This window comes from Bos indicus x Bos taurus, chromosome 10, assembly GCF_003369695.1.
Source record: "Bos indicus x Bos taurus breed Angus x Brahman F1 hybrid chromosome 10, Bos_hybrid_MaternalHap_v2.0, whole genome shotgun sequence".
Taxonomy (NCBI): domain Eukaryota; kingdom Metazoa; phylum Chordata; class Mammalia; order Artiodactyla; family Bovidae; genus Bos; species Bos indicus x Bos taurus.
This window is the reverse complement of record NC_040085.1, coordinates 87,994,208-88,014,090: the sequence shown is the minus strand read 5'-3', so window position 1 is coordinate 88,014,090 and position 19,883 is coordinate 87,994,208. Positions and strand designations below refer to the sequence as shown.

General features: G+C 39.8%; 1 protein-coding gene across 1 annotated transcript; it reads left to right on the top strand.

Moving 5' to 3' along the window:
* Positions 1–17,554: 17,554 nt before the first annotated feature.
* On the top strand, positions 17,555–19,309 carry LOC113899543. Its single transcript, XM_027552837.1, has one exon. The coding sequence runs from the start codon at positions 18,535–18,537 to the stop codon at positions 19,255–19,257; it is 723 nt and encodes a 240-aa protein (XP_027408638.1). The 5' UTR covers positions 17,555–18,534; the 3' UTR covers positions 19,258–19,309.
* Positions 19,310–19,883: the final 574 nt, after the last annotated feature.

The window sequence follows — 19,883 nt, the reverse complement described above, 5'->3', positions numbered from 1 at the left end:
CTGCTAGTCACCATTTTTTCTCCTAACAGAAAAAAGCATGACTACATAGAGAAAATAAAAGCAAAGAGCACAAAGAAAATTCAAAAGGTAAGATGGGTCGCCAGTCCAGGTTCGATGCACAATAGATACTGGATGCTTGGGGCTGGTGCACTGGGACGACCCAGAGGGATGGTACGGGGAGGGAGGAAGGAGGAGGGTTCAGGGTGGGGAACACGTGTATACCTGTGGTGGATTCATGTTGATATATGGCAAAATCAATACAATATTGTAAAGTTAAAAAATAAAATTTAAAAAAATGGGAAAAAAAAGTAAGATGGATCTCATTTTCTCTTAATTTTGCTTTACTCAAAGATCTAATTCAATGCAAACAAGAGATGATAAAAGGATGTGAAGCCTATATACCCACCCAAAAAATCAGTTTGAAGTAATTTTAGAAAAATACTTTTTATCAGAAAAACATTTTCTTCAGACAAGAATCTGAAAAAAATGACTGAGTTTATACATTTTACCTTTTGAAGAATCAGTAAGATTTGCATTGAAGACATAACTGGTTTCAACTCCTAGGCCTACCAACTGATAATCATGAGATCTTTCTATGAACTTAAATTAATGAAGACATTGAAAGGAATTGAAAATAGTCCCTTTTAGGGTTTTGGTGGGGGTGAACTCAATATTGCATGCAATGTTCCAACAAATTCTATACCTGACTCAGAGTAGGCCCTAAGAACTGCAAAACACTCAGCACAAAATGATTTTATCTGAACTCCTACATTCAAAGACTTGATCAAACTCTAATATGCCTTCTAGAAACTTAAGGCCATATTCCTAACATGACCCCAGGTGTCCTTAAATGCCTGTTTGACTGCCAGGGGAATTTGCTGTTTGCTCCAGCCGAAACCTTGTGATAGGTGAATAGTTCCTCTAAACTGTTGCTTAGAGCAGTTCCTTTAGAAAGTTTGGGATTATATATATTTTTCTCTGCTTGTTTGAAACATAAATCTTCTACTACTCAGAACTGTCTTCTCAAGGATTTAGGAACAGTCTCTCTGAAATGCAAACATTCAAGGAGACCAGCCCTCACCTGCAGTTCCTTTGGAAGGGTAAGGGCCTAACTTCATTGGGCGCCCTGCTATAACTTGCACAACTATCTCTTGTCACAAGATATGAGCAGTCTTTTTTTCCCCTGCATAAGCAGTAATTATGTGGGCCTCGTGGTAAAGAATCTCCTTGCCAAGGCAGGAGATGTAAGAAATGCAGGTTTGATCCCTGGGTCCGGGAAGATCCCCTGGAGAAGGAAATGGCAACCCACCCCGGTATTCTTGCCTGGAGAATCACATGGACAGAGGAGCTTGGCAGGCTACAGTCCACAGGGTCGCAAAGAGTCAGACACGACTGAAGTGACTTAGCATGCAGGCAAATAGTAATTAGCAAACCCAGATGACTGACTCACATGGACCCACTTCCCCTCAATGTCCTTCCATGTCTTTCTTTTAGCACACCCAGCATTTAAAAAGTCGCCTTCCTCCCTTTTGTTTTGGTGATGTTAAGCTCAGTTTACCCTGGACTCTCTTCACTACTACAGAAGTTATCATTGAATAAAATCTGCCTTTATCACCTTTTACTAACATCTGGCTTGTTCTCTCTTGGACAGCCCTCAAAAGCAACAACAGCAGCAATAATAGTAGTTGTCACAAAATGTGGCAATTTCTTAAAAGTCTCATCTGCAGTATAATGAAAAGGACAATGGGTATCTGTCTATGAATGGGAATTTTTTTACAGAATATTTTTATGACTCTTCTTCTTAGAAAAAAGAGATAGAAAATCACATTACTTAGGCTGAGGCTACATATTGTGTACCTATATTTTCAAATTCATTGTCATCAAAGATATCTCTGCACTGGTTAAAATTATCTCATCAGAAAAGCATATTGTGTTTGAAGATTAGTCAAACACTCTTGTGCAAAGTATGAAAAATTAGTTGAGTCAAAGATGACTTATAGATTTTATCTCTTCAATTGGATCTTAGGAACAAATTAGCCAATGATCAATGATCCTCAGATTCAGTAAAAAAATCTTTAGGGATCAGCAAGATACAAACAAGAACAAGTAAGTTTGAGACTCTAGTAAGAAGTGAATTTTCCAGTTGGGAAATTGAAACTGACTTAGCTGTAATTTTTCACATGACCGCAAGGAAAGCAAATACCGGGACCTGGGGCAACCAGGTTACAATCTAAAGAGGCTACACTCTCAATCCCAGCAGCATCTATTCCAAAGAAGAAAACAGATAAACTTGAGAACGTTCTACTGGATGCGGGCGAAGAAAGCAAAGGTGATCTCTCCCCCAACTCCTGTCATTTTGTTGCAAAATATCCAAATTTATAGACTTGGTCTTCTTAGAAACTATTTGGTGAAAGGGATTCTCACTATGATTAAAGCACTACAGTTACATAAGGAAGGGCTTAAGAGTCTAGTCCAGAAGCTACTATGACAAATTATTCTTATTTTAATATGCTACCACGGTGGCTTATCATACCCCAAACTTTCTGAAGTCTGACTTAGGAAGGCAGATTAGATGGCAAAGCAAAGGAAAGATGGGTTCAAGGAACAATATCCATGAATCACAGTAGTTCCCATTCTCTAAAACTTGCTATGAGGCTTTACGTCTCCTCTATCTACAAATTAAGATTTTAAACTGCTGTTTCTTGAGTGTCCTTCCAACTGGAACATTCTGTCTTATTTTTAAAGTGTAGGAATTGGAAGATTAATATTGAGGTCATTGAAATAGGAACAGAGGCCTAACAGTAAAATCACAACTGTGAACTTTACACAGATTGTTCCGAGAGCATGTCTCTTTACATGCTTATATTCCATTATTTTCATTTTAGGACAGCTTTCCAAAATGAGAGTGAGACTAAGAAACAATTATAAATGGTATAAAACTAAGGCTTTTTAAAAAAAATAGAATAAAATCTCATGCCACAAATTCAAGATTATAAAGAATAAGGGATAGCATATGGTCACCTGTATTTCCTCAGCTCTGTTAGTATTAAAGATAATTTAGTGAGCTGGGTTTTGCATAATATTCTCAACAAATTAATTTGCATATAATGGCTAATTGTTTTACAAAATGCTTTCACATTTGCTGCATGATTTGACCCCCAATCCTGCAATAGCTAGTATTATATGTGTGAGCAGTACCATTTTTTAAAATTTCTGTATCTTTCATTTGGTTATTTAAAATTTTATTTTATATTGGAGAAGAGCTGATTTACAAGGATATGTGAGTTTCAGGCGTACAGCAAAATGATTCAGTTAAACATGTACATATATCCATTCTTTTTCAGATTCTTTTTCCATATAGGTTATTACAGAATATTGAACACAGTTCCCTGTGCTATACAGTAGGTCCTTGTTGATTATCTACTTTACATATGGTAGCATGTATCTTATTAGTGTTCCTCATTATAGATTAGAGATTGTTCAACTTTAACTGTGTGGTGAGTTTTAGTAAGAAAAGAACTGAGAACTAAACAGATTGTATAATGTAGAGGTCATGTGTAGCTTTCAGTTATAGGGGTGGGGGGACTGAAAAACTCAGATTGGATTAAGGAATGATAGGAGAGACAATAGAAGCATCTAGTATAGACAAGCAACTCCTGAAGTTCTACTAGACAGGGAAGCAGAATAATAGCTGAGACCGGTGTGAGACAGCAGAAACTAAGTAAGGAAACATTATCGCATATTTGAGTGCTGATGGGAATAAACAAGTGGGAGGGAAAACTGGATCAATGATGCAGAAGATGTAAGAGATAGCTGGAAAGCTCCTGGGGAAGATAGTTTTTCACTAAATTATAAATTATGAGTGGTCATCGCATGCTTGGACATGGCATTTTTGCCGAGAAAAGGAGTTCAAGATCTAATAGAAGATAAGCAAATCAGAAGATGAGAAGGGGACTCTAGGACTGGTACCAGCTGGTGGGGGCTGAGTGATCAGACTCCTTAGATTAAATGCTTTCTTACCAAGCTTCGTCTTTTTCTAGAGTGCTACCTTCCCGTGCAATGAAAATGAAGTTCTTCAGCCTAGTGGAAGCTGACATGGGAGGGTACACTTAACGGGAAGAGGAGGGGGGGTGTTTAGTGGCCTTACATTTTGACAGTGTTGTAACCCACCCTAGTTCTGTCCTTTCTCGGGTTTGATGAACCATGCATTTTGAGAAGAGAAAGATGTACAAGAGCAGGTCAGGAAGACAGCTCCAAATCTTCACCGCTGTTAGCGAGAAGAATTTGGTTAAGCAATATGTCATTTATTTAAAGTTGAAAAAACTGCAAGGATTATTGTGTTTAAAGCATTGTTATTCATAAGGGTTTGCAAAGGACCTAAATCCTAGAACACAGTCTTGGAAATGGGCCTACAGAGAGTGATGTTTCTTCAAATGAGAAATATCCCTCTTTACTCATCTTCCAGTGTTCAAGGTATTATCCATTCATTTTACAACTATAACCCGGAAGTCAGCCAGTGTGTGTCGAGTTCTCGGAAATCTGTGTATAATTAGTAAGGAATTACTTCTGCTGTGTGTGAAAGCCCATCTCTTCTCAAATACCTTTTTGTCCCTTTCTAAGACTTAGGATTTGATGGTGACCAGTGAAGACCTATGCAACATTTGCCCCTATCATGAAGGCATCACCCCTTATCATTGCATGCAAAAGTACAAACACTTCAAAACTCCAGTGGATTCAGGGCCATGAGTGAGTCTTTGCAGGAGGGCAGGGAAGGGTAATCCGTATGTTCTATATCCCTTCTTGTACTCACCTGAAAGTCCTCATTTCCATCTTTCCTATTCTATTTCCTCTTAATACCCTTTTTCCCAGTACACCCCACCTACTACACATTGTTGTCCCTTCTGTAGAATAATACTTCCCCAGTCAGAAATCTTAGCTCAAGCTGACTTACCCCAGGGCTCACCAGTATCTTCCCAATAAAGAAGAAATTCTGATACCCAACTCCAAGACCATAGAACTTTCCACCTGGTTACTCAACTATTACCAAGATATTATTCTTAATGCCTTCAGTTGCTGTGGCTCCTGCAGGCAGGCATGGAGCTCTTTTAAGGTCTAACTTAGTGCAAAATTCAGGGAGAAAAGTGATTGCTGTGTTTCTGTCTCTTTCTTCCTCTGAAGCTTTGTGCTTCTGACAGTCTCTCCATAAGTTAGAAGAGACAGTGGCCATTGGAGTCCCTGGGCCATCTCAGGATTTTCTGGGGAAAATTGAAGTGAGGAGTCTGGAGTCTGTCTGGAGCACAGCAACACTCTGGACGTCATGATGGGGAGAGTACTCCAGCGGGTGAATTATAGTGGCTGCTGCTCCAGGCTTATGTGCCCATCCATATGGCCATGGGATGCTGGCACCATGATTGACAACTTCATGAGAACATAAGAAATGAAGGAAAATCAAGTGGAAAAGAGGACTGTCACTATTTCAGAGGGAAATTAAAAAAAAGAAAGATTAAAAGTATAGCTACCAGTATTAACACAGTAAAGCACATGGACCTTTGTTTAAAAACCTCAAGAGAGGCGAGAACTTGCTGAAGTACTAAATATATATTTTTATGTGTAAATGTAAATAAAAATATACATGTCTATGGATAATATTTGCTATATATGTACATAACATGTATGTCTCTATCTTCTAACATACAATTATGTATTTCTCTACCTAAACATTATAATTCCAATTAAAGACTGCAAGTCATTTTCAAGGAGAAGCACAACAAACCTTGAGCAGATACTTTCCATTTCTAACTTTCTTCAGTCTTCCGAAACAAGTTACCACCTCTATATCTTTTAGAATTTCTAGAGAATCCCATTAAAAAGCATTTTTCCTTCTTATAGCCCTGTGGCTGAGAATAAATGGCAATAGGGAGGGTGACCTATATCTGCATTTCTTACTTAGGATGGTATGCGTGAAAGCCAGAGGAGCTGGGCTACATGCCCCGTGTTCAAACCTTCACCTTCATTGTCCTTATTATTGTCTTCAGCAAAGAGAGGCTCTTGCAAGAGTCATACCTCGGCCTTTAGCCAAGGGTAAGTAGAGATTTTGAGACTAGCAGCTGACAAAATACACAATTGTTTCTCCTCTACTTGAGTTGGTTTTTTGTGAGACTGAGCAGTGAAGTCTGTTGCTGAATTAGGTGCTTTGGGGCAAAGCCAAGTTCATTCTTAAGGTCATGAATGCTATCGGACAAATCCCAGCACGTTCTTTGTCCACCTGATTAGCGCATATTTGAGTGTGTGTGTGTGTGAGTGTGTGTGTGTGTGAGCGCGTGTGCATATGTGTTTGGCTTTGACTGCTTAAATGAACTGCAAGTTTCTTTCGGAAAGGAAAAAAGAAATTATAGAAGGGGAGGATTCAGTTTGAGAGTGAAATGTTGACCTAGGGATTTAATTACTCTCTATTTTCTTCAGTCATTTATTCATTTAATCAATGTTTTATTGCATTAACTTTATTATATATCATTTAGTGAAGTTTTACTCAGTACCAGGTCAAGTACAGAGTGATGGGAAAACATTGCTGAGTAGATAACCTTGGTTGTTCCAGCTATTGCTCTGCTATTTGGTGCTCAAATACCATTTAGGTCTTTTGTGTTACTAGCTGGTGAAAGTGCTTTGTCATTCTGCATAACTCCTCTCTAAGCTACTCTGTAGTTCCAGCCACCGAAACCAAAACCAAGGTTGGACACCCTAACACCTCGCTGTAGTGCTTCTTTTAGGCATATGGTCTGGTATGGTCAAGTACATGGATGTATCAAAAAAGAAGGTTTGCATTCAGGACATACGGCCCCTAGAGACATGAGATAGTGTATTTCACAGAAATAGCTCTGACTATTGGGGTTGAGTTTTGGGTCTTCTCTCTGCTTCCTAGTGGTAGGAAGGGATAAACTGATTGCCTAAAAAGAAATAAAATTAAGTGCTATAAACTTAGTTTTTAAGGGAAAAAAAAAAATATTTTCCTTTAGAATAAAAATGGGGGCATCTGTCTTTGATTTTTCACTGCTGACTTAATGCTAATACCCACATCACACTCAGAGTGACCCTGGCAGATGTTTGATAATGAATCTGCTTTGAAATTCATCCCAGAAAATAAAGTCTGCAGAGGGATTCAGAGACTCTTAGCACAGAGGGGATAGCTTGAGATCAGCCCCAAGACTGATAGCATATTTGCACTTACACCGAGGTTTCCATAGGCTAATTACTAAAAATATGAGTGATGGAGAGCCAGAAACTTCCCTGGGGCCAGTTTCTCCTCAGTCTTTCCACAGGAAGCATATAAACCGTGCTCTTTACTGAGTGTGTGACACTATTAAAAATGGTATTGAATGTAGAAAAACAGCGCCTTAGCAAATTTCTCTTTGTAAATCAGTCTGCAAATCTTCCACATTCTGCTAAATATAAATTGAATGGCAACTCTTAAATGCTACAGCAAAACCTTGGAGAGACAGGGAAATGGACAGACTGGTTGTCTGCAGTAACATTTGGGTATATGCAACCATATAAAAGACTACTACTAATAACTGTACAATGAGCCTGTGGCAGGCATTTCTACAGAGTTTTCACATTTCAGATTTGGTGTTTCATGACATAGGAGAGAGTTGGAAAGTTATTTTTCTCCCAATTTCCAGATGAAAAAGTGAGACCCAAGTATATTAACATTTTTTTCTAAGGTCATGTATTTGCTGTATCTATGGCTCTCTCTGGTTCTCTTTGCATGAAACACCTTCCTGTACCAAAGTCAGAACACAAATGGCAAGTTTAAACTCGGTTGACCTTGAGGCACGAGGCTAGGCCAAGTTCATTATGAATGGACGGACAGTCCTCTGTCTGGCCCGGTGACTCTCACATGGTTCAGGTTAACATAACACACAGGTAGCAGTTCGGTGCCAGCAATGAGAGCTCCCGAGTCAGACCATCTGGGTTTCATCCCCAACGTAACCACTGCCACCTTTAGTCAATTACTCCCCTTCTCCAAATCTCAATTTCCTCAAAGGGAAGATGGAAAATATAATACCGTTTCCCTCCAAAGCTTGTTGCAAGGACTTATTAATTGGGGCAAAAAAAGAGTTTGGCACAGGGCCTGGCATCCTGTGAGCTCTCTACAAGTGTTAATGGTTGCAGTTATTGAAGATGCATATATTACATTCTTATAAATGAAAGGGATCTTTCCACATTCCATGTTGTCTCTGGGATTTGCTTCTGTGAGAGGGATGCTTTTCTAGAAATGTGAATCAGAGTATGACTTAAAAGAAGAGGTAGGTGGTATTTCAAAATCCAAGATAGATGACCTTATGGCTTTACATAGTGCTTTTGATGGTGTTGTTCAGTTGCTGAGTTGTGTCCAACCCTTTGCAACACCATGGACTGTAGAAGGCCAGGTTCCCCTGTCCTTCACTATCTCCCAAGTTTGCCTGAATTCATGTTCATTGACTCAGTGATGCCATCCAACTCCAGCTGAGCTATTTCAAATCCTGAAAGATGATACTGTTGAAGTGCTGCACTCAAAATGCCAGCAAATTTGGAAAACTCAGCAGTGGCCATAGGACTGGAAAACGTAAGTTCTCATTTCAGTCGCAAAGAAGGACCATGCCAAAGAATCTTCCAGCTACCATACAATTGTGCTCATTGTACCCACATGGCCCATGGCTTCATTGAGTTACACAAGCCCCTTTTCATGACAAGGCTGTGATCTACGAAGGGGATATAGTACTTTAGCAACTTTTAAAATATACACATGTCATTTCTGGAACCTGGTAGAAGTGAGCTGGAATGAAGATTATTAAGTAACAAGAGCTTCAATTCTTCCTTAAAAGGGAGGTGGAGACCAGAGTTGTGGTGATGGAGAAAGTAGAAGACGAAGAAAGTTAACAAAAGGATCCAATTAAATGTTTGGAGAGAATTTTCAATAACTTATTTGTTTGGCAAGTAAGAGGGTAAACATACCAATCATATTAGAAAAGACTCAGGTACTTTAGGCCAGCTATTTTTGAGACTGTTACCTTTTTTTTTCAACTGTTTATAAGTCTCAGTAGAAGTGTGTTTCTTGAATCACTAATAAAATGTTAGCAATGAATTGTGCAAAATCACAGTGGAAAATGGATATGGATAGTGGGGTAAGCAGCTGTTTGGGGAGGCTAGAAAACAGAAGCACCAGAGGCTGTTCATCAGTTAAAAACAGAATCTCTGGGGCCAGGATTCATAAACATATAAGCCCACCTGAGAAAATTCTAAATATTCCAGGTGAGCAAAGTTAGAGATTATAGGAAATACCTCTAGTAGGTCAGTGAAGGGGAAGACATTGTATTTATATGTATTAGGTGCACACACATTAAAGTAAGCACATCACAAGAAAATATTTTCATGTACAAGTTTCATGCCAATTCACATTTTATATCTATTGTTTTCTATTTAGTTTGCCCAATTCATATATCCTTTTGTAAATGCCAAATTAAGGAAACAGAAACATTTGGAAGCTGAAAAATGTTTCTCAAAGTTGTTTGTTCCCTTGGATTTAAAGAAATACAGTGGTTGGAGTTCCACATTGATTTCTAGACTTTACATTACTCCCCTTTGCTACCATATATACCCTTCATTAAGCTATGAGTTCTGACATTTAAAGAGCAAGGGGTGCTGTGAATGGAATAATCCAGGTGAAAGGATCAGCTTTAGCATCTGCCCTTCCCATCTTTTTCCTGGAGTGCAATTCAGCAATAATAATTTGCCCCTGCGCATAACTGGATTCCCACCTAGATCTCTAACTGGGCTTACATGGCAAGGGCCCAACTTGCCTGGTTTCTGGGGATTTCTGATTCCTCACCAGTTAATAAACAGACCCTATGGAGGCTGCTGCAAAATGCTCAGCTCACTTATGTTAAATAAAGCATAACATTCTGACGGCCTTTTAGAGGTCAGAGTAACCATTTTCATTAGGTAGACAATCTGTAGGCTAGTGTCATTCAAGTATCCAAATTATTTCTATCTAGGAACCACACTATTGATGTTATTATTATTATTGGTGGTGGTTTAGTCACTATGTCGTGTTGGACTCTTGCAGCCCCATGGACTGTGGCCTATCAGCCCTCTCTGGCCATGGGATTCTCCAAGCAAGAGTACTGGAGTGGATCGCTGTTTCCTTCTCCAGGTATTATCATTATTAAACCACAATATATTCTGCTGATTGGAAACACTAATTCAGTCCACAATTTCTGTCCACTATTTTGCTAAGAACATGGTAGGAATTAATTCTCACTGTCAGCAGGTGGATGGTTTACCACTGAGCCTCCTGGGAAGCCCCATAAGCCTCTGAGGTATGACCTGATATCGCCCCCATTTTAGGGATGAGGAAACTGAGGCCAAGAGGTGTGGAATCGCTTTTGTCAGGCGAAGGAGCAGAATCCAGTTCAGAACCTGCGCTCTGAACCAGGATTCTGAAATGCAGAATAAAACTGATCAGCAAGGTCACCTGTCAATTCAGTTCTGCCCTCAGCTTCTAGGAGTCGCTTCCAGCGAGAAAGTGTCACCTTCATTCCCGGGACCCGGATTCAGGGCCTTGCACCTCCCTGCTGGTCTGAGATTGGGAAGCTGGGCAGGAACCTGGGGGCTGAAGGGCCTCGCGAGCAATTCCGTCCATCTGCCGAGCCTGTCCAGCCTGTACAGGGTGTCACTCCGCATCAGGCAGAAAGCAAGACCGAATTAAACCCCGCTGTCAAAGATGCCCAGATTCGCAGCAACTAGAGATGCTCTTTACTCTTTATGTGAAAGCTCTAATTGAAAAGACAAAAAGAATTTAATCAGTCATTCTGCGGCACTGCTGCTCTGGCAGCTCCAAAGTCTTTTTTTTTTTTCCCCTTGCTTCCTGCCTTGCTTGGCCCCTTTCTTTTGAATGCCAACCTGCACTACTTTGTTCGGGATTAGCTGTCCTGGCTAAACTTCAATAATTGGATTATTACTAACATATTGTGTGAGGAGCTCCTGCAAGTCTCCAGTTTATGGAACTGAACGAACAGGCAGGTGCCAGACCAGAAAGGGCACACTTCTCGTGGGTTGGCTCAGGGTCCTCCCAATGCTTTCAAATGGCTGGTCTGAGGTTCAGCGGTGCCAGTCATTCAGGCAGAGGGGCACAGAAGTGGAGGGCACACACGCAGCTTGAGGAATTGCAGATTTTTGCCTGACTAGCTCTGAAAATCAAGATTATGGTCAGGAGATTATGCAAATATCTTACCAGGGGCAAGATAAGCCTCTCTTAGCAAGACTGACTCAGAAGGAAGTGCCCTGGTTTTGCCGACCTTAGCAAAATCTGAGGATGGAAAGAACTATTTGCCACAAGTTATTAACCAGCTATGTTGCTGAGCTCAAAGAAGCAGAAGTAGGGGCCACTCATCCAAGACTGAGAGTCCTCCGTAGTGAAAAAGTGAGAACATTTGAGAAATAGTCGACTTTTCTGAACAAAAATGTTCAGTGATTCAGGTCATCACTGCCACATAGAAACTCATATGAGTTTTAAAACTTGAAGTATAGTTTATGTTCATTATATTAGTTATGTGTACACAACATTATAATTTGAGATTTGTATATTTTGCAGAAGGATCATCACACTATATCGTCAACAAACATCACCATACATACAGATTTTTTTAAATTATTTAATGGTATCTTTTAAGATATACTCTCAGCAATATTCAAATATGAAATCCAGTATTGTTAACTACTGTTCTCATGTGATATGTTACACCTCCACATCTTTGTTATAACTGAAAGTCTGTACCTTTTCACCTACTTCCCCATTTTGCTCACCCTCCAGCCTCAGCCTCTGTCAACCGTCAGTTAGTTCTCTATCTCCATGAGCTTTTTGAAACAAAATTTTATACTCTACATACAAGAGATCATACGATATTTGTCTTTCTCTGGCTAATTTATTTCACCTAGCACAATGCCCTCAAGGTCCATCCGTACATCCAAATGTTGCAAATGGCAACATTTCATTCATTTTTTATTGCTGAAGTATATTCACACACATACATATATATGTATACTCCACATTTTCTCTATTCATTTTGCCAAGGGCGTGGGTTCAATCTCTAGCTGGGGATCTGAGATCCCATAAGCCACTTGGTGCAGCTAAGAAATAAATGCATAAAAAAATAAATACCGTGTTAAAAATAATGCTGCAGTGAACATGGGATGCATGTATCTTTTGAGTTAATGTTTTTATATACGTATAATAAGCACCCAGAAGTTAAATTATTGGATCATATAACAGATGCAATTTTAGTTTTTTTTTTAGGAACGTCTATACTGTTTTCTGTAGTGCCTGTACCGATTTACAATCTCACCGACAGTGCTTGAGGCTTCTCTTTTCTTCACATCCTTGCGAACACATACATCTTGTATTTTTGGTAAGAGGTATTCTAACAAGTATGGGGTGATATGTCATCATTATAGGTTTGAATTGCATTTGCCTGGTCATTAATGATGTTTGGAATCTTTTCATCTTGACTCTCTGTGTGTCTTCTTTGGAAACATGTCTACTTAGATCCACTGCCCAATTCTCAATCCAGTTGTTTGGCTGTGTCTTTTGCAGTTGATTTGGTTGGGTTCTTTATATATTTTGTATACTAATCCCTTATCAGATATCTGACTTGCAAATGTTTTCTCCTGTTCCATAGTTTGTCTTTTCATTTTGTTGACCATTTTTTTTTGCTATTCCAAAGATTTTTAGTCTGATGTAGTCCTGCTTTTGTATTTTTTGCTTCTGTTGCCTTGCTTTTAGGGTCAAATGAAAAAAAAAAAATCATTGCCAAGACTGATGTCAAGGAGCTTACTATCTAGGTTTTCTTCCAGGAATTTTATGGGAAACTCACAGAATTCTTAAAGCAGGTTCCTACTTTCATGTCTAGAGATCACTGTAGCGACCAAAACAGAAGTTAAGGTCTGGGTTTACGTATCTCACAAGAATTCAAGACACCTTTTAAAGAAGTTTTGACCTTGTGCTGTGCTCTGCTTAGTCATTCAGTTGTGTCTGACTCTCTGTGACCCGTGGACTGTAGCCCGCCAGTCTCCTCTGTCCATGGGGATTCTCCAGGCAAGAATACTGCCCTCCTCCAGGGGATCCTCCCAGTCCAGGAACTGAACCCAAGTCTTCCTCATTGCAGGTGAAATCTTTATTGTCTGAGCTGCCAGGGAGGCCGAAGAATATTGGAGTGAGTAGCCTTTCCCTTCTCCAGGGGATCTTCCTCACCCAGGAATCAAACGGGTCTCCTGCATTGCAGGCAGATTCTTTACCAGCTGAGCTACCAAGGAAGCCTTTGTATTGTGAAATAATTATATGTTGCTTTTGCTCCTCCCTAAGATTGTGAGCTGTACTTTCACATGGCTGTGTCTTATTCATCTTATTTTCCTAATGTCTGATATTGTTTCATAGACTAAGTACTCAGTAAATATTGTGTGTTAAATGATATAAAATGGCAACAATTATTTGGGCATCTTTTTAAAAGGGTTTTACATATGTAATTTCCAATCTTTACAGCCTACTTTCAGAATAGGAGTTTTCCACATTTTTTAAAATAAGGATATTTAACAAATTAAGCAGATTGCAGAAAGCTGTATTGCTAGTATGATATAAATCAAGGTTTCGGATATAAATTAATGTGAGGTCATAAAGCAAGTTTTACTAGTATAAAAAAGTTAGAATGATGAAGAAAAAGTAAAATAAAAGGAGGACAGAAATGCTCAGTTGGTATAAAACCCTGCTGTGTGGCCTTCAGCAAATGTTCAACCTTTACTGCCTCTGTTGCATTTTATAAAATTAATAATCTCTTATTGCCTAAAGATGGCAGTTAAATTAGATAATCTCAAGGTCATTTCAGCTCTAGAAAAACAAATTCTTAACCATTATCATTCTTGGATTAACATGAAGTCATTATCTAAGATGGTATTAAAGTGATTTTCATTTTTTCAAGTAAGAATTATACTGCGATATAAACACACTGTAAAATTACCCCAGTTTGTGAGCTTTTTTCAAATATTTTATACACATTTAACTCAAACTTAGAATTCTTTACGAGAGCACCAAGTGACAAAATATCTGAAGCAGGTAGACACAAATTTCTGGGAAGCCTGCTTTCTTTAATAAATTCCTTTTACTGGCAACTAAATATTAATGAAGATGGAAGATTGAGAATGATTATGTTGAAATGACCCAGAGGCAGGTGTTGGGTTTCTGTTTCTTGTACAGAATCATGGAATTTAGAATAAGGACAAAAATAAAAACAAAGAGAGACGCTCTACTGAAAAGAGCTTGTTTTTTTAATTCTTTCACTTAAGAGACAGGCAGAACGTAGAGTGTTTCTGTCTGGGGATAGGGGTCAGGAAAGAACTGAAGCACGTGTTGTTTAGTCTCTCAGTCGTGTCCAACTCTTTGCCACCCCATGGACTGCAGCACACCAGGCCTCCCTGTCCTTCACCATCTCCTGAAGCTTGCTCAAACTCACATCCATTGAGTTGGTGATGCCATCCAACTAGCTCGTCCTCTGTCGTCCCCTTCTCCTCCTGCCTTCAATCTTTCCCAGCATCAGGACCTTTTCTAATGAGTCGGCTCTTCCCCAGGTGGCCAAAGTATTGGAGCCTCAGCCTCAGCATCAGTTCTTCCAATGAATATTCAGGACTCTCAAGAGTCTTCTCCAACACCACAGTTCAAAAGCATCAATTCTTTGGTGCTCAGCCTACTTTATGTTCCAACTCTCATATCCGTACCTGACTACCAGTTAGGTGCAGTGCTATGTCTATGCATGGGGAGGAGGTGTGATGCTCACGTGTGTTGCTTGGTGCCAGGCTGTGATGCACAAAGAGCTGTATCAGTTCAGAAGACCAGAGTGTTCCTTTGTCTGTTAACCACGGGATCTGCAGCACCAAGCAAGTAAGTGGATAATAAATAAATGTTTGGTGGTTGAATAAAAAGTTAGTGAATGAATCAATGCAACTAAGTATTCTAGAACAAATAACACAAAAACATGTACACAGGTGTACACAACTTTGAGTGAGAATATCCTTTCAACACAGCTTGAATCTGAACGGAGGCCAATAAATTTTTAAAAATTAAAATGATCTAACATATTTAGGCCATAGTTGACTTTTTCAAGAAAGGCTTTGGTATGACCATAGGCTTAAATGTAAAGGCCAAAGCAAGTCAGCATATGATATAGCTTTTACCGGACTAGTCTATCCTTCTCCCAAAAGAGTAAAATATATAAACTTATAGTTTTAATCAGTTTTAATTTTAGAGCTGACATCCATCAATTCTCTTAGCTTAGGAAGAGTTACTTGGTGAAAGAATAGTCTTTAACGAACTGAAAACAGAACAACTACCATATTACCCACCAATCCCACTCCTGGGAGTATACTCAAAGAAAACCATAATTTGAAAAGACACATTCACCCCACTCTTTGTTATAACACTAGTTATTGCAATAGCCAAGACATGGAAACAATCCATCAACAGAGGAATGGATAAAGATGATGTGGTACATAAAGATAATGGAATATTACTCATCCATGAAAAAGAACAAAGTAATACCACCTGCAGTACAATGGGTGAACCTAGAGATTATCATACTGAGTGAAGTAAATCAGACACAGAAAGACAAATGTCACACGATACTGCTTATATGTGGAGTATTTAAAAAAAAGTACGAATAAACCTACATGCAAAGCAGAAGTAGAGTCACAGATGCAGAAAACAAACTCAGGGGGTGGGGGAGGGGTAAATTAGGAGATTAGACTGACATATATACACTACTATACATAAAATAGACAATAAGAACCTACTCGGTACTCTGTAATGGCCTAGAGGGGAAAAGAGTCTTGTAAAATAGAGTGGATATATTGAAGTTGAAATAGTTGATAATATAGTTTTTAAAATGGCGCATGGATATGGATTTTAGTCCACAAATTCGGATGTGCAAATGATGTAACTGTTTTTTATTATTCTACTAGGTGGCAGGATAAAAAAAAAATCAACTCTTCCTTTCCCAATGTGTTAAGTATATGTGTAAATATTTCACTTTGCTGCACACCTGAAACTAACAGAACTTTATAAATCAATGATACTCCAAGAAACATTTTTAAAAATCACACTCTCGTCTTTCCTCTTGCTTACCTGTACTTTGCAGTTTTGTAGGGCATTTTTTTTTTGGTCAAAATGTGATAGATTCTATCATACCATCATCAATGAGAGGGTGCTAAATAAGCCATCTGAAGCACTGTCCCCAAGCCCCACCATTTCTGCTCCCTCTCCTCGCAGATGGGAATGACTATAGACGGATTTATGCTGCTGTGCCTTTAGGCTTCATAATCAGCATTCAAGTGTACCTTCTCAATTTAGGATTTGTCAAGTATTATCAAAACTCACCAACCCTGACAGAATATGGCTTATACTCACAGCTAAAGTTTATTTTAATTCAGAGTATAAATAGAAAATAAACAGAAAAAGAGCCAATATTTTCTTTCTTCCTTTTTTATTAGAAGCTTAGAGGTCTGATACCAATCAGTGTTTGATAAACAGAGATGGCAGTGAGAAAACAATCAAATAATGAACATAAAATCCATCATCAGTGCACAGCCATATTAAGTTACCTACTTCATTGTGCTGTCCTAAGACTTGTACAGACTCCAAGTAAACTTTGGGCTTGTAAATGAGAGAGACTGTTGACAAGTAATAGGAGACAATTAGGAAAGGGTTTTTTCCTTGTCTAACTTCTCTATTAGTGAGTTGGAAACACTATCAGTTGCATAACCCATATCCATTCCTGAAGATTCCTTACTAACATTATCCTGATTTTATTTATTATAGCAATCAGCTCCAATATCCCGTATAGCTAGGCACACCATTAAATGTTAAACGAGATGAACTGGAGCTTCCTGTGAAATCTTTTTCTTTTCTAATAAAGAGATTCTAGCATATCTGGCTGGAGAAGGCAATGGCAACCCATTCCAGTACTCTTGCCTGGAAAATCCTACGGACGGAGGAGCCTGGTAGGATATAGTCCGTGGGGTCACTAAGAGTCGGACACAATGGAGCGACTTCACTTTCACTTTTCACTTTCATGCATTGGAGAAGGATATGGCAACCCACTCCAGTATTCTTGCCTGGAGAATCCCAGGGACGAGGGAGCCTGGTGGGCTGCCCTCTATGGGGTCGCACAGAGTTGGACATGACTGATGTGACTTGGCAGCAGCAGCATATCTGGCACCTACCTTCCCTTTTAAACGTACTTTGAACATGAACATAATGTCAGAGGTTGAGATAATGACACAAGCATGACTGTGAGACTAAGTAGGCTTGGTGGAAATAACACGCTTGGTGCCAGATGACATCCCTGAATGTCTCAACCTCATAGCTGTAAATGTCTCTCTGTTATTTTGAGAAAAATGAACAAAAATTTGTTTTCTAAAGCTGTATTTTTTTTTTATTAGCAGGTTAAAACAAGCTAGATGAAAAATACAGTGCAAGTCCTGACAATGGCATTGAAGTTGAAATAGTTGATAATATAGTTCTTTAAAATGGCAGGTGGATATGGATTTTAGTCCACAGGTTCAGATGTGCAAATAATGGAACTATCTTTTATTATTCTACTAGGTGGCAGGATTAAACAAACAAACAAACAAACAAAAAAACAAGTCTTCCTTTCCCAATTTTCCTCTTCCTTAACAACAGGTGTGGAGTCCTATGCTGTGTATGGCATCAAGGAGTAAGGGAAACCGTCAGTCTTAGTCACAGGTTCACAGGGTTGAATGAGATGTCCTTGGGCTTATTAGCATGGCCTCTTCAAGTCCACAGGGGTTTTGTTGCTGCTTTATCAGCAGAGCATCTGTGTTTTTGTGAGAGTGCCTATTTTCTACTTGCCCACATGTATACCATCGTTACACACAGTTTTTAGAATCTTGACATATCCCGGGCAATGCTCCTAAGCATACTGTGTAATGTTAGTTCTCCTTTTCCACTTGAAACCCTCAGGTTTCTATCTGCCTCCCTCCCTCCTTTCTTCTTCCCCTTCTTCTCTCCCAAGCCCTCCGGGAAGAGGTTTCCAGTTGGTAGAAACCCTTCTCTTTTCCTGAATCATCAAGGGACATCTGTATTTCTAGGAATATCTTCCCATTTCCATTCCCTATTCCCTGTCCACCATCCGTAAGCATAATACTCTGTTAATTTTCCCAAGGAACTAGGCTTTAAAAACAAAGACACTGGTGATAAGTGAAGTCTGAACAAGGGCAGGCTGATAAAAAGACAGAAGATGAAGAGGTCGCGCCAGGATGGTCAACAGAAAAGAAACTGTAGTCCTGGCGCCCCTGACCTAACAACTGAGAATGTTCGAAGGATTCTCAACACAGCTTCTTAACAGCAATCATGACATCACTGCCGCCGTCTTCTGAAATTCACTCTTCGTGGAAGAAGAAAGAGGACATCGCCTGCTCACCATCTTTCAATAAGCCATGCAAGCGGGACAGGCAGCAACCGGGCGGTGCGGTTCTAGCGTCTCTGGCTACCTGCGTGTTTTTAGACGACCCGAAATGAAGTGCTTCTTAAAACCGGTCCGCGTTTTACTTAATTATCTGGTCTGGGTGCTCGGCTTAAGCCTGGCCCACAGCAGATCCTGGCGAGTGTGGGAGTTTGACAGCGACATCGTTTCCGTCGTGTTCATTGGACTCTGGGAAGCTTTCTACCAGCAAAAATTTAACATATCTGGCATAATGGTTGAGTTACCGACGTACAGCGAGATCAACTCAAGCTGGGTCATTTCTAATGAAATCTCGTATGGGCAGGGCCTGATGCTGCTGGCGAATTTTATGATGTCAGTGGCCCTGATTTTTAGCTCGGTGGCGCTTTTCGTCAGCAGGATCAAGGTCCCGTACCCTGATTTCCTCCGATTGTGCTACAAGGCGTCCGCCCTGTTGCTCTTCCTCAGCTGCACTTGTATCACAATTGCAGTGAGCTGGAATTTCACCGTGGATTTTTACGGCCAAACCACCCTTGACTTTCCACTTACCTTTCCTGTTGAAAGAGAAATGATAACAAATAAACGTCTGTCCTATGTGTTCCCCCTAGGAACCGCAACTTCCATCCTCTTGCTAGGAAACGCCCTCCTGTTCTCCTGTGAAACGTGTTCAATAAAACCACCGAATCGGGTGACTCCCCTGATTATGTCCAAATGTTGAAGAGGAAAGGTCTGAACAGTGAGTTTTGGAATGGCCGGCAATCATTTTCTTGAATACTTTTCCATACATACCTCCTATTGTCCTAATCTTCTATTCTTGTAAAATAAAATATACTTGTCTTTTCGAAAAGAGCAAAGATAAAACATACTGGGTGCTCTTTTGGTTTCCATCCTTGCATGATGCCTCCTGTAAGGCAATGAAGCCTCCATCAAACATGGATCAAGCACACTGCTTAAGTAAAAGACTGCAGAATAGGAAGCTAGAGAGAAGCAATGAAATCAACATTAAAAAGGTTACTATACTGAGATGCTGGTGGGGGTGGGGATGGGGTGGAGTGGGTTGCACCGCCTAATGGTGCCAAGCATGTGGGCATTTTATGAACTGAACCAAACTCTCCTTAAGCCATTCCTTGGGGACACCAGGTAGCTTTTATAGCCAAGTTTGTCTCTCAGGGCAGCTCTTCAGGGCATGGAGTAGCAGCACTCCAACTTCTGCCTCCGATATCACACCGTATGCTTCCCTCTGGATGTGTGCATCTCTTATGGATCTCTGTCTCCAAATCTCTTCCTGCTTATAAAGACACCAGTCAATGGATTTGGGGCCCACCCTAACCCAGAATGACCTCA

Bases quoted from the DNA above. Each gene is read 5' to 3' on its own strand.
- LOC113899543 (XM_027552837.1), top strand. From the start codon at position 18,535: ATGCAAGCGGGACAGGCAGCAACCGGGCGGTGCGGTTCTAGCGTCTCT.